At 39.2% G+C, this 15,652-nt stretch overlaps 1 protein-coding gene across 1 annotated transcript; it reads left to right on the top strand.

Moving 5' to 3' along the window:
* The first annotated feature begins 4,761 nt into the window (after positions 1-4,761).
* LOC104426340 (histidine--tRNA ligase, chloroplastic/mitochondrial) lies at positions 4,762-12,534 on the top strand. Its single transcript, XM_010039349.3, has 11 exons — positions 4,762-5,165; positions 5,245-5,340; positions 5,552-5,640; positions 5,794-5,923; positions 8,012-8,104; positions 8,883-8,957; positions 10,129-10,246; positions 10,609-10,751; positions 11,220-11,348; positions 11,897-12,060; positions 12,136-12,534. The coding sequence occupies exons 1-11, from the start codon at positions 4,845-4,847 to the stop codon at positions 12,272-12,274; spliced, it is 1,497 nt and encodes a 498-aa protein (XP_010037651.2). The 5' UTR covers positions 4,762-4,844; the 3' UTR covers positions 12,275-12,534.
* The last annotated feature ends 3,118 nt before the right edge of the window (positions 12,535-15,652 follow it).

Genomic DNA, 15,652 nt, shown 5'->3' with positions numbered 1-15,652 from the left:
CATCGGCTCAACACACGAAAAAAATTTCTGGGTTTTCTGGGTTTGTGGGCTTACTATGATGCACTCTCCTCACCTTAACTCGAACTATCCTAGAACTGATCAAGGGACAAAACCAAGCTTTGATTAAGCTAGAACGTTTCTACTTTGACCCCCCAATAAGTTTTTTTAGTTTAACATTCTCTCGTTTCTTTCAAAATCTTACTTTTTCTTCTCTCGTGACCAACCCTCGAATGCTTAGAAAAAAATTTATACTTACTTCCTTGTAGGCTAAGAGGGCATTTTTTGAGGGGCTTAGGAGGTCTTCACGATCTCCATTTGGGACCTGCTACCTATAGTTGGAAAGATCTTCAAGTTTAATTCACTCTCTAGTTGAAGCTTTAGGCATTTTTCGGCCGAAAGTTTGTAAAAATTACGTTCTCTCTCAGTCTATTTGAAATTTCTTAGTTGAAATTGGGTTTTTGAGTTGTTTTTGGTGGTCATGGAGAACTCCCCCATGCGCCATTTTGTCTCCAACTTTTTATACCTCAAAAGAGCTTGCTTCAAAGAGCTATTACACCAGATTGAGCCAGCTTTTGGTTGGTCCTTGCACAAACACCAAGCCTGCCAAATAAGTTGTTTCGCCAACTCTCAAACCTTATCCAATTCTCAAACATGTAATGCTACTGAGCTAGCTCATTTTGTCGAAATGTCCGTGCTCCTTCATTAGCTTATCCGTAGCTAATTTTGGTCGGTTTACACACCTAGCGATTACGTTCCACCTCGGTCAAAGATAATTTCAATTAGGCAGATGAGCAAGATATGGTGAGATCGTGAAATTGCTTACTCAGTAGCTTCAAATTGTGGCCAAATTATGGTCTGAGTTTTGGCAGCTAGCTTGAGTGTTTTAATCAATCCATTTATTTTCTTGCTCAAGGATGACTAGTTTCATTTAATTTGGTCATTTTGGCTTTGTTTGATCAATTCAACCAGCCCAAGCTCAACGTCAACCTTAATTAGGGATTAAAATGATGAAAATGATGATTTAGAGGCGCAAGCAAATTTTGTAAAATTTGCGAATTGACCCCCAACTTTTGAAATTTCATTTTGGCCCCAATTTGTTGTTTCAATTGCAATCTAACCCCCCCAAGGCTTGGCTAGTCGCATTCAACTCCTCGACCCTAATCTTCTTCTTATTCTTCTTTGTGGAAAGTAGATTTCAATAAAAATAATTTCATTTAAAAATTATACTAAGTGCTTAAGTAATTTATATTTGAAAATTTGATATGAATTATTTTTGTAGAAAAAGAAGTTCCATTTTTTTAGAAATATATAAACACAATTTTTGGAAAAAAAAATTATGTGTCAATAGTATTTTATATGTTTTAGGCAATTGCATCCCAAACCATATACGACATTGTTGCGACCTAAATTTCGAATGCACCATCTAGAGTTTAGGTTAATGGACTACTAAATCTTAAACTTAGCTTGGGCTCTCTCAAGCCCATACCAATTCACAACAACTTAGATTGCTAATTTTATCTATGAGTCGTTACTAATCAGTTTATGGTAGGTCAATTAAACACCTTAAATAAAATAATGGGAGAATTATTTTACTTCTACGAACGTGAAATTTTGGGTACGGGGACTTAATTACACCAGATATCTCTAATGTCTTTTTGATACCATTCTTTTTATTTTCAAAAAATGTTTTTGCAGGCAGCTTGGATTTTTTATTTTTTTTTATAGCTTGGATTTATTTTAATTTAAATTACTATCATGCAATATGATAATCACAAGGGCACTCAATCATTATTAAACACTCAATGAATTAAACAAATTGCTTCAAAAGAAATAAACACACAAAGCAAACAATTTTTTGGGTTTTCTTTTATCTCGAAATTAAAGCATGCACTTTAACTACATAACCTAATTTTACTAACAAGCAAATCCTAATTAAATGAACCTATTATGCAAACTATTAGACATGCACCTAATTTTTTTTGTATTTTTTATTGAAATTCGGAATTAATAAAAACCCTAATTAAACTATCTAAAATGAATAATTTTCTAATTTATTTTAGGGATTAATTTGACTTAAACCCTATTCTATCTTAAAAAAATATTTTTTTTAGAAAAATGAGATTATTAAAATGTGTGAAGATTGTCTAAGCCTTTATCTATGAAAAAAAGAATTATTTAAAACCCATCCTAATCTATTCCAAAACTTATCAAAACATGCAATCTAAAAACGCAACCCTACTTTATGAAACCAACATATTCCAATGCAAGATTTTGATTTTTTAAATATTTTTTAGTGTTTTTTTCAAGACAAGCAATTATCAAATAAACATTACATCTAAACTATCAAAATATCCAACAAATAAAGGATTAAAATAATTGAAAAATAATTATCTCATGAGTTAAATTAACAATTACTTTAACCCTAAATATTACGATATAAAAAATATTCAAAATAATTAAAAATCTGATTCGAAATATCAAATTAATAATTATAATGATTTAATAATTAAAATACTATCAAAAAGCCTAAAAATTAATATAATTAAAAAAATGATCCAACCTCTTATGGCTCAAATTAATAATTACAATAATTTTGGACAAAACCCTTACAGTTAATGCCTACAAGATTCATAAAATGAACATTGGTATTCAATGTCCCAATTTAAATAACTAAACTAAAATAAATAAATAAAATAAAGTAAATGAAAAATAAAAATAAAAATAAACTAAACTAAACTAAACTAACTAAGGGGGACAGAAGGTTTGGAAAAACGCAGACGACGGGGAGTGTGCGCGGCGTTCGAGCGGCGTCGGGCGAACCGGCAGGCGGCGACGGTGGCAGCGCAGGCTGCGGCAAAACGGAGGTGCGGCGTCGGGTGGTCGCCGAGGACAGAGGTGGAGGCTGGCCGTGGGCGTCGGATTGCGGGCGAGCTGCTGGCACGATCGTCGGGCAGAGGCACAGGCAGGGGTCGCTGCTCGTTGTCAAGCGCGGCGCTGCAAGTGGGTGGAGCAGGGGTGTCGCTGCTCTGGCGTCCGGCACTGTCGGTGCAGGCACGGAGCGGAGGAGGCGCTAGGTTCGCAAGCGGAGGCTGCTGGCGGTGGAGGCGAAGCGTCAGGCTGTGGTGGTGCAGCGCCGAAGTGCAACGAAATAAGGATTTCGAGTTTTTTCTTGATCAGGCGTCCGGCGCTTTGGTGCAGGCAAAAGGAGACGCGGAGGCTGTCTGATGAAAAAGTCTCCTTTGTGGCGAGTGGCTTGCATCTTGAATCCCGTTTTCTTAAATTTAACTGCGGGATTGGATCGGTGCAGTATCTCAAAAGTATTTAAAAATTGTCCCTCTCTTTTTATATTGATATTGAAAAATGCGGGCAGCAGATCGCGGCGACAGCGGGCACGGCAACGGCGGGTGCAGAGAGAGGCGTCGGGCGCGAGCGTCGACAACAGCGCGGTGGCGGTGCTGCGGGTCAGCGGCGGAGGTCGGGCGTGGGCGTCGCTGAGGGCGGCCGGACGGTGGGGGCGTAGTGGACGGAGCCTTAGGTTGCAGGCAGAGACGCAGATGGGAACAACGGTAGCGAGCAATGGCGTCGCGGTGCGGCAAGGTGGCGGCTCCGTCGAGCTGGCGGAGCGGCGAGGCAAAACGTGTAGAGGGCTAATCGCGGTGAAGCGGACGTCGGGCGCTGGTGCAGGCTGCTCACCTCGGCGACGGAGGAGGGAGACATGTGGCTCTTTCTATAGTGATTCTAGACAGCCTCTATTTTCCGAGTTTCCATCTTCTATTACATTTGATTCGGAGCGTGATTTTACAATAAGTTTGATCTTGTTTCGATTCCTTTCCTTTTATCAAAATCTTTGCTGTCTCTTTCCTACACTACACAATTCATTCCCTTTTATCAAAATTCTTGTCATTTATTCACCTAATTTTTAATTGTTTCCTATCTTTATTCAAGATTTTTAATTACTTGCTGAATATTCATCAAAAGTTCAAATTTTCAAACATAATCAATTAGATCGATTTTTCCTTGTTTTTTTCTTTCTATTTGTGATTTTTATTTTTATTTTCTTAGGGTTATCAAAAATTAGATATCAATAAACATTTTAACACTTTTAGCTTTTGTGAATATACATCATAGTATAAATTCATAATTATGTCAAAATCCACATCTCAAGTACATATTCATATATTCCCATATCTTGCCACTTGAGTAACAAGGATATCAACATATTCTAGACAACATATATTCACCTACACCTTCCAAATAATTTATTTCAAATCATTTAAGATTTAAATCATGTGCACACTAATAAGATTGCGGTGACTAATTGGTTAACTTCGAAATTTCGATTCGATTTTCTAGGTCAATTCTAACACTTCCCAATTCGAACCTTGTCGGTAATCTTTGTTAACTAACATACCTTAAGTATAATTATAATAGTAAAAGAGTTCATAATTTTAACCAAAGAATTTCCTTAAGAAAGACATGAACTAAAAAAAAAAATTGTATGTTAGAAGGAGTTATTGGATATTGAACTTCATAGAGACATCACAAATAAATGGATCTTTCAAATTAGAATCCCCACAATTAAATTTTACTAAAATACTCGAATCTTAGATGATTCTCGTCAAAAAATAATAATAATAATAATAAGGAACAGTTAAACGTAACACAAAAGGAGAAAATTAACAGCTTAGGGAATATTGATAAAAATTATTAGATCGAAGCTTTTCTAGAGTTTTTGTAAATAAAAAATCGGAGGAAACTGAGCTGACTGCAATTCTATCTTCTCTCTTTCCCTCTCTCAGAGACTGAGAGACAGAAGAGAGAGACCCAACAATGCCGGCGAAGCCATGTTCCCTCCTCATCCTCCAGCCCCGCTTCAGCTGCTGCTTCACACCATTCCTCCCTCCCAAGTTCTCATCTTTCCCCCATTTCTCTCCTCGCCCCACCCCCTCAACCTCCCCCTCTTCTCCCCCAGCCCTAGACCCCTTTCTTCCCTCTCCTCCGCCCAGTCCCACACCGACCGCGGCGGCGGCAGAACCGGAGCCCTGGCCCCTCCTCCGTTCGCCGACGAAGTCCAGAAGATCGACGTCAACCCCCCGAAAGGCACCAGGGACTTCCCTCCCGAGGACATGCGCCTCCGGAGCTGGCTCTTCCACAACTTCAGAGAGGTCAGCGGTTTGATCTTCCCCTGAGTGTGATCGAGGAAGCTCTGTCGATTTCTGTTTACGATGGTGTCGGGGTTATCAGGTTTCGCGGCTGTTTGGGTTCGAGGAGATCGACTTTCCGGTGCTGGAGTCGGAGGCCTTGTTCATCAGAAAAGCAGGGGAGGAGATAAGGGACCAAGTTAGTATTTTTGATGTTGTTGCTTTCATCAAATGTGGAATGTGTTTGATCGAATTTAACGCACGACGAGAAAAATATAATGCTTGCATTTGTGGTCTGTGGTTGGATTGAAAGTGTGCTGCTTTGCATATAGTTTCTGTTTTACCAACTATAATTCAACTTAACATTTCGACCGTGGCCCTTTTAAAATGAAGAATCGTGTCTGATGCAGCTATACTGTTTTGAGGATCGGGGGAATCGCCGTGTCGCCTTGAGGCCCGAGCTCACCCCTTCTCTTGCGAGGCTGGTGATACAGAAAGGGTACTTAAATGTATTAAAAATAAATAATTTATGCATTCTTAATCTTCCCCAGATCAGTGCGCGTCTCTCTATTATTGCTTATTTATTCTAGTTATGATTTTTGTATCCAGGTACAGATGCCAGAATTTGATCTCCATGTTTTTCTCTGTCCAGAAAATCTGCACCTCTTCCGCTCAAATGGTTTGCCATAGGGCAGTGTTGGCGATATGAAAGAATGACTAGGGGTCGCCGTCGTGAGCATTATCAATGGAATATGGACATCATCGGAGTACCTGAGGTTACGGTGAGTCCTGCTAAGTCTGTATCAACTTGACCATCTGGCTTACCATTTTGGACATGGCTGCTAAAAATTACAAGCAGTAGTAAAATCTCTTGTCGATATCATGGTATCGCCGAAGATCATGTAAAATAGTAAAAGTTGGTTTTTGAAGCACATACAAGAATAACTACTGAAAGAAAGACAAACCCACAGTAGTAAGACAAAAGAAAGCCTGTCAAAACTTAGAAAACAATAGGACTCTCCATGTCCTATTTATTTAGGTAGACCAGACCTAATTAGAACAGAGGATTCCATTCAATGTCGTGTATGATGAGGAAGGTGATCCATGTCGACCACATGCTTCAAGAGATGTAGAGTTGGATAGTGTTGAAACTTGATATATCAGTGATATTGGTATATTGTTATGGTTATAGTTTTGGCAACAATTGTGGATGACACTCACTGCATCTTGCTTGTACAGTGATGGACTGTTGGTTTAGGCTTTGTTTGTTTCATGGAAAATTTGAGGTTGGAAAAATACTTTCTAGACGAGTTTTCAAGAAAAATGAACTTGTGTTTGGATGTACTGTTAAACATGATGTGAATTATTTTCCAGTGCTTTGGAAAGCCCATACAGAATCTTTTTACAAGGGGACGTGGGTCTAGGGTAGGGGCCCTGCTCCGACAGCTGTGATCCTAGTTTTGGTTGCTAGCGGTCGCAGGTGCAGAAGCTGTGGAGCTCATGCTCCACAGAGTCTAGACTTGGGGGCTAAGGAACTTGATTTGTTCGCTTAGAACCTTGGATTAGAGGAGGGGAACCCAGGCTAGAGTTCCCTGTAGCTGGGTTAGGACTCCTACTATCAGGGTTCTGGCAAGAGAGCTGGGTCTAGACCTTGACAATTGGGTTCTTGGTGGGCTTTGTGGATTTTGATCTAACCTGAAGACTTGGGTCTCGAAAGACGAGAACTCAAATTGAGATCCAACTCCAGACAACTGAGATCATAGTTGATGTTGGTAGAGGCCTAAGTGAATGTGGTGAATAATCTCCACCTTTTACAAGCATAAATCAGTTTTTAGAATTTAAGCGTAAACTTTTGTTGACATGAGAACATTTTTTATGCACTTATTTTCCTTAGTGATGCAAACGACAGAGGAAGGAAGAATGTCTTTCGACGGCTCTTTTCCATAAATGAAATGGACCTTTTGTTTTGCTATAGATTCCTTTTTCTCTAACTTCATATAAACTGCTTTTTTCTTGCTTTTCTCTATTTTTGTCTTCTATATGAAGTTTAAATAGGGATTATGGAAATATAAATCTAATTTTGGATCAGTGGTTTTGTAATTACATGTCATGATATGTTCGCAAATGCAAGATGACGAGTTTGAATTTGCTTGCGGTAGTAGTGTTTGCATCTCGCTTTGGTAAATGGGTTCAGGGCCTCTACAACCTAAGTGGGACTATGGTGATGGGGATCGCCTAACTCATATCAATAGGTTGTGAGTGGTGCTGAGTGGTGGCCTCTCTGCAGTTGTAAATTTGAAAATTGAGTAGTGGATGTGGGAACGTCATGGGAACATCCAGAAGGAGTAGCCATTTTGGTTGGCCCTCCCCATCCTTTTAGTTTAGTACAAAAAAGAAAAAAATTGGCATTGAAGTCTCTTCAACAATTCTTGTGAATGTGCTTCTTGAGATATGGCAAGGAAACTTTGGTTTCGAGTAGTCATTACATTCCATAATAAAAACTAAGAACTTTCTCATGTGCTTTGCTTCCTTTTCCTATCATCTCCCTTGCCTCCACTAGAAGAATATCCAAAGATATATGAAACACAAAGAAGACTCAAAGCCTCTCATGATGACATTCAATATAAGGAAAAGCATAGAAAGAAAGAAATGAGGGGTAAAAACATTCTCTTGGCTCTAATGAAAGAAACTGTCTTTCCCCGTTGCCTGTGACATGGACAACGTTCTTCTTTTTCTTCTCTGTCTCTTGTAGAATGATTCATAATTGTTATAATAAACTCACTGTTATCTACTTTTTTTCAATACGTTGGATGCAGTTGTATCTCAATTAACTTTTCATAAGACTCTTCCTTATGATCTTTGTTCACTAGGCTGAAGCAGAACTTCTATCTTCAATTATTACTTTCTTTAAGCGAATTGGAGTTACTGCATCTGACGTTGGATTTAAGGTCTCCAGTCGAAAGGTATGCATATTTTTTGTATGCATAAAGACTCTTTGAACATACCTTGATGCAATTGTTCTGGAATAATTTAATTTTTCCAGGTTCTTGGTTGATCTGGGCCAACCAGTCGCAAGTCTATTTCTTATATTTTAAGTGCATTAAAGCTGTACTTTTCCTTTAAAAATGGGTTTAGAACTTTACCTCGGAGGGTCATTTGAAGCATGGAAATTCTAGTAGAAGTGATGATTACCTAAAGTGGATAGGTAGATCCCATTGTGAAAGACCTATTACTAGATAATTCATGTGTAGAGCCAATGAATGTGATTTGTACAAATTGTTAATGGCATTGATTAAATGTAGTAAGGGGCTCCATTGCATAGAGAGGACCTCATCCTTCGAGACGTAACCATGGAAACACCGGAACTAACACTAGATTAAGTGCGCTGCTATTCATTTCACTCTGATAGTGCTGCTCTCTTCAGTAATTCGAAATATGTCTTCATAATCAGTTCATGAGATATGGTTAGTCTTAATTTTGTTACATTTAGTTGTTAGGATCATATTCCTATCTGGTTGACTTTGGTCATTGTTCTTGTTATTACTGCCATCACCATTTTGTGAGGAGCTTTGTGTGATTTTGATTGGTTGTTAAGGCCACACTTCTTAATTTCTTCATTTATATGACCATATAATACAAGGTTCTCTGTTGAAGCTTATTTCAGCCATTGCATGGTTAACTCATTCCATGCTTATGATTTGAGGAATTGTGAATGAAAGATATCTTCTGGTGTCTGATCAGGTTCTGCAGGAAGTTTTGAGGTCCTATTCTGTTCCAGAAGATTCATTTGGGCGAGTTTGTGTAATCATAGACAAGGTTAGTCCCATTTACTCCTTGTATTAGAACTTGATATGCTAACAAGTTTCTTCTGGTTCCTGTACTTTTACTTGCTTCAATGTGGTAGTCTTTATTCTGTTCTCATCTCTAGAAAATGATTCTAAATAGCAGACATTTAGGATGCGTTTGTTTGTGTTTCTGTTTAAAAATTGTTCCAGGGAACAAAAATAGAAAAAAGTGTTTCTGTTCCGGGGAATAATTTTTGAACAAAAAAACACGTTTGGTAAATTTGTTCCGGGAATAAAAATAAACAGAAACACGTTTGGTAAATTTGTATAATTTTTTTATTTCTTTTATTTTTTAATATTTTTATTCTATTTTTTCTATTTTTTTCTTTTTTTCCTTTTTTTCTTTTTTCTTTTTCTTTTTTTTTTTTCTTCTTTTGGCCGGTCGCCGGCCTCGGCCATGGCCGGCGACCGGCCGACGAGGGCGGCGGCCTCGCCCGGCCACGGCGAGGCTCGCCGGCCCTCGGCGAGGTCGAGCCTCAGCCTCGCCGGATCTGGGCGAGATCGAGCTCACCCAGCCCGGCGCAAGGTCGGCCTCGCCGAGCCACCGCCAGGTCGGCGTCGCTTGGCGGTGGCCCGGCGAGGCCGAGCCTCGCCGCCCGGCCGGGCGAGCTCGGCCTCGCCGGATCCGGGCGAGCTCGAGCTCGCCCCCAAGGCGGCCGACCCTCGCCGGGGCCGAGCCTCGCCCAGCCAAGGGCGAGCCGCCCTCGTCGCCTCGCCGGCCCTCGGCGGCCGGCGACCGGCGAAAGAAAAAAAGAAAGAAAATAAGAAGAAGAAAAAGAAGAAGAAATACAAAAGTGTTTCTAAGTTTTGTTTCAGAAATAAGAAACACAAAATTTGTGTTTCTTATTTCTGTTTCTTTTTTGTTCCTGGGAACAAAAGAACAAAAAAACAGAAAAAGTGTTTAAAAAAAAACAAAAAAAAAACAAAACAAACAGACCCTTAGAAGCAACAGGATCATGGATGGGAAAAAGGAAAAGAGTTCATACTACATTGCCTGGTGTGATTTATGATTTTTGTATTCATATGATGGGAAAACTAAAGATCACTGCTGAACATTAGATGCATTATTCTTGAATTCATTATAATTTTTTACTGAACAATTTATTCCATTTTCTCCTCTTGGGGCATTGCCATGAAAGCAGATTGGGAAAATTCCAGTGGAGGATATCAAGAAAGATTTGAAGCTTGCTGGAATGTCCGAGGTAGCAGTTGAGGACCTTCTCCAAGTTCTCTCCATAAAGTCACTGGAAAAGTTGGAAGGTCAGTTTCTCTTGGGAAGTTTTTTGATGTTCACATAGTAATGACCAAATAACTAGAATTTGCAAAATAATTCCTGTAATAGTTTGTCATGAGATTAAGTTTTCATACACAAGGGCATGTTTTTGTAGAACCTATCCTTTCGGACCTTTTCCTACCCCTTTTCTATCATTTTATTTGGTGGGACGGCCTTATTGAAAATCTTAACAATTTGAGGATTCTACATGCTACTCAAATCCCTTTGCACAAGGTGTACAAGATCCATATACCTTGGGTCTTTTGAGTATTGTCAAGGAAACTCAATGAAGATATCATTGAAGCATTATCTGAATCAGATTGGGAACACTTTGTTTCTATGGATGTAGAGATTCTCGGAGATTCAGGGGAAGCAATTTCCGATCTGAGACAATTATTCTCCCTTGCTGAAAAGTTTGGTTATTCAGAGTGGATTCAGTTTGATGCATCTGTTGTTCGAGGGCTTGCCTACTACACTGGTATCGTATTTGAGGTGAAGACTATTCACGATACCTTTTAACACGACACGAGGAAAGAGAAAAAAATTTGGGGAGAATTGTAGTTTCACGTCTGTTCCATTTGTGGTCCATGGTATTCTTCTCATGATGTTTTCAAGGTCAATCTGTACTTTCATTTTTTTTTTGGTCACATCTATGCATGTTTGTCCTATCGTCAGCATATCCATGATTAGAAATGCACTGTTCTAAGGTCAGTTATATTAATTCCATAGTGCTGCTATTGCAATTGCTGCTCATTTATTGCATATACGGGTCAATCATGGGAAACTTACCTGAGAGAAAAACAAGGCAAATGTGCAATTTGTGTGCAAATATTTATGAACCTGTGGTTAATATTCATGTAAGGCATGTTCATAGAATACCTCATTCCTTGCTAATAAATGACCAGTTTGATGTTAATAATCGGCTGTCTTTTCATTTTTAAAACGGTCAATCTTTCCTAGGGTTTTGATCGAGAAGGAAAGTTGCGAGCCATATGCGGCGGCGGGCGATACGACAAATTGCTCTCTACTTTTGGTGGTGATGATCTTCCAGCTTGTGGCTTTGGATTTGGTGATGCTGTCATAGTGGAAGTATGTTCCTGGATACTTCTGAAACTTTTGTTGATAGTGGTTTATTTACCTTGCAAGTTCTTATATTCATGGAAGATTAATTGAGTGGTCATCAAAGAAGAGCATTTTCTTAGTGCATTTTCATGTCGATAACAAGGCTTGGTGACTGGTGGTTCTATTCTTAGATTTGCACAGTTAGTAATCCGTTGGCTTACCTTCTTCCAGCTTTATGCACCATATATTCTAGTTGTGGGCATTCGTTTATTTGTTCCTTACTTATCTGGGCATTCAGCTTTCTCCCCCTCAAGTATAAGTTAGTTACAAGCTGTTTGAGCTTCATTGTGGTGAGTCTCATGACTGGGTCAATAGGGTGTGCCCGTGCAGAAAAAATTATGTGCTTTGCTGATGTATACACCTAGACGTGATTATATGTGCTCTGCTGGTGTCTATATGCTTAAATGTCACATTAAAGGAAAGAAAAAGGTGCAAGAGTAGTCCGCATAGGTAAAATCTGAAATGTCATATTCCAATTTTGCATGATTCATGAAGAGCTTCCCCTTCTTTGGCAGTTGTTAAAGGAGAAGGGTCTCCTACCGAAGCTAGACCATCAAGTAGAGAACATAGTATGTGCCCTGGACGGTGATCTTCAAGGAGCTGCTGCTGCTGTCGCCACTATACTCAGGGAGAAAAATCAAAGTGTTGACTTGGTTTTGGAGAGCAAACCCCTTAAATGGTATGTAATTTGCAATTTTCTACCAAATGAACAAGTTTGGTTTGTTGTCTCTGATTACTCCTTGTGTCGGTGAAGGGTGTTCAAGCGGGCAGCTCGGATAAATGCGCAGAGGTTGATATTGGTGGGGCTTGATGAGTGGCAAAGGGGCATGGTTAGTGTGAAAATACTCTCATCCGGCGAGCAAAATGAAGTCAAGTTAGTTGAGCTGGAGTAAACATTAATCTAATTACATGTCCAGGGTTCTTTGTAGCCGGTCAATTGTAGGTTTCAACCTTCGTCCATTTATTTATCCCCCTGGAATTTTTATTCTTTGTAAACTTCAGATAGTTTAGAACAGATATGGCTAGTCAATTTTGCAGTGTATTATTTTGGATTTCAATCGCCATATTGAGGCACATACAAAAATCATAAATTCTCTGTCGGTTGCTTTCAGCCAGATAAATAAGAACACATTCTTGCTGGAATTCGGTTTTAGGGCTGCCCATAATTCTTTTAGTCCGAAAAATTTGAACTTTCTGAGCCTGGTTATCAGTGTCAATCTTAATCATTCCTTGGCCTTGCGGGGCAGTAATAGGAAGTGCTGATTTAGCATAGTTTCAATTCAACATTTTTAGTTAGTTGCCATGATATCGCCATTGTATCAATATTCGATTTCTATTCTGATTATCCTTTTGTAATCAGCTAGAACATCTCTAAATTAATACAAAAGTCCCATTCTTAATGCAGTGAGATCGCTCAAATCGATCTTCGCTCTTCTATATAAATTCCCAGTCCTTTCGTGTTTTGCACTATATAAAACACCTCCGCTTTTATATTTGTCGTGATTGGCATCTTATTTAGTCCTTATTAAAAGAGTTTGATGATACAAATGTTAAGTGCATAATGTCGTCTTCGATATAGGTAGACCAAAAGCACCATGAGTGTGGCGTAGCACTCACGCAAACTTGTCGGGAGACGTATATAATCTAAATTGGAGTTATTCCATGTAATCTTTGGTATCCATCACTTCCCACAATTTTTCAATTAATTAGGTCGTATTCAGCCCACCACTCTGTTAGATATCATTGTATTTTCTATTACACAGGAAGGTCAGAAAGATACGCACGAAATGCAGTTTGGAGTCTTCCCCTTCTGTCGTTCCCATTTGGTCGTGTTCATATTGCGACTAAACGTCTCAAATTGTTTGTTTCTTCTCTCTGGCACACCTTGGTACTACTTCCAATCGTTCGTTTCTTCGCCTTCTTAAATTCTCTGCCACTCTTTTCTTTTCTTTTTGCCGCCTGCTTGTCGCCTTGCATAGCCGAGATAGCTTAGCGTTCATATCTTCTTCTTGTCCAGAAATGTCAGACAGCAATGGAAAAACGTGGCCAAAAATTCTAAACTATGTCCACTATGATAAATTTATCTTAAATTTTTTGTGAGACTTCAAAAACCTAAAATTATATTTATTGTAACACATTTATAATGAACTTATCTTTATAGCATAAATAATCCCAAATTTATATCTATATGACACATTTACTCTCCATCAAGATTTCTTCCGATGATTTTCAACAAAACAATGTTAACTATCGTTTCTAATCCTAATCTGTTTCTCCTCCTCCCCCACAATGGTTTTCGTTGCATCAAGCTGATGTTGTTGAACATGATAACCTCCTCCATCCCATCGCAATAGGCAAGTTAATGATGTGTATTATTATCTAATTGTGTTTGTTTTATCAAGTCAATCAAGTCTTTTAGTTAATTCTATCCAATTTGGTTGACAGAAAATATTGCTGTAATTTCTCTTATCATTTTCTCTATCCTACTTGGTTATGATATGGTTAAAACAACATAGTTTTGATCCAAATATAATTTTTGATACAACAAGATATCAAGCCTGAGGGCTGTAAGCCCTCGTCGCCATCTCCGCCGAACCACCATCATTAGGAAAGGCCGACAAGGGTGTGGGAGGGCAAATGTGGCCAGTGACCCTCAACGACTACAAACAAGGGGCTAGGCCCTCGGTCACCTAGTTTCTTGCCTTTAAAAAAAAAAAAAGTGCCTATTTTTAAATTTAATTTAAATACAATTTGTTCTAATAGACCAAAACAATGTTATTTTTATCTTCATATTTCATGTTTTAGCCATGTTATTAACATGTAGGAGAGAGAAAATATTTAAAAAGTATTGTTGGTATTTTCTATTAGCCAAGTTGGATGAGTTAACAGAAAAGACTCGATTACTCAAATTTATAAGTTTTAAAACTTAATTGCATATTTTATAAGTTCTAAGACTCAATGGTACTTCCGTAACAAGTTTTAGGATTTTTAGTGTACTTATTCCAAAAATAAAGTTGGGAACAAATTTAGGACAGAGCTTAAATTTAGATTTTTTTTTTTTAAACAAAAGAAAAAGGTAGATTAGAACCACACCTAAAATTGGGATACTCTAGGAAACTAGACCCAGAACGACATAGCAGAGTTATCTAGATCGTTGCTCGGGTGGGTGGCATCGTGGGTCCACGTAATTATATGGTATTCGATGTCAAGATTTATAGATGAAGCACTAACTTCTCGCTTGGACAACTTCTTCTTTCCCACCCTGTTGCTCATTCAAAACAAAAGGATTGATCCGATCACGCCTGATGAATGTCACTGCAGCAGAGGTCGAACGCAGTGAAAAAGAGCATCACTTTTCTTCTGCAGCTTTAGATCGTGGGGTCCTCAACAACTCTGGATCGCACCCGCAAATTTAAAATTCTACTTTCTTCCTCTACTACTTCAAAATCCCATAATCTCAGAGAGCAGCCGAAAAGAAAATGTCACGAGGACCATAATCGATCATTCGTGTTTCAGACGTCCTGTCTCTACTGCTGTTTTTCGTATGATTGCCATCATTTAAATCCAAGACAAAGCCATTCCCGTTGCAGTCAGTAATTGGACATACCCAAGAAAGGGGTAAAGCTAAAAAGAACAAAGACTGTCTCAGAATTTCTTCTCTCGACTCAAACCCACCGGACCAAATGACTCTCGATCATTGATTTTATCGGCCGCATAAGCGAGCTCCAAAGATCTCGACGGTCGCAATGCATTTAGGCCCCGTTTGGTTCCACTTTCCTGGTGCTTTGGGCCCCAAAACTCCTTGGGGAAAATATTTTGCGTTTGATAAATTTTTTTGAAAGCTCATTTATTCCCAATGCTGAAAGTTGAATGCTTGGAAGAAGCTACTTTGAGCATTAGCATTTTGGAGATGCAATTTTCATTGTTCATCGCGTCGCTATTCATCTTCTTCTTTCCCGCCTGAGAGTCAGGCTTCTCCAACAACCACCACCGTCGCCTGAGGGCCTGGGGTTGCGCATCCCCGGTGACCACCACCTAGGGTGGTGCGACCCGCAACCTAAGCGGCGTTGCGCAACCATAGGTGGCGTTGCCTGGTCGGGCGGACCTTAGGCAGCCAAATCTGGCCATCCGGCAGCTGGCTAACGGATTTGATTTTTAGATTTAAAAAAAAAAATAGCAAAAGCCCATTACAAATGTGGGTCTTGCCAAACAGTGTAACATTTCAAAACCCCTTTACTTCAAAAATATTTACATTCTCTCAAAGGCATTTT

Source organism: Eucalyptus grandis, chromosome 11 (assembly GCF_016545825.1).
Source record: "Eucalyptus grandis isolate ANBG69807.140 chromosome 11, ASM1654582v1, whole genome shotgun sequence".
In the NCBI taxonomy this organism is placed as follows: Eukaryota; Viridiplantae; Streptophyta; class Magnoliopsida; order Myrtales; family Myrtaceae; genus Eucalyptus; species Eucalyptus grandis.
The sequence above is the reverse complement of the archived record's forward strand: the minus strand, read 5'-3'. Positions and strand labels throughout refer to the sequence as shown.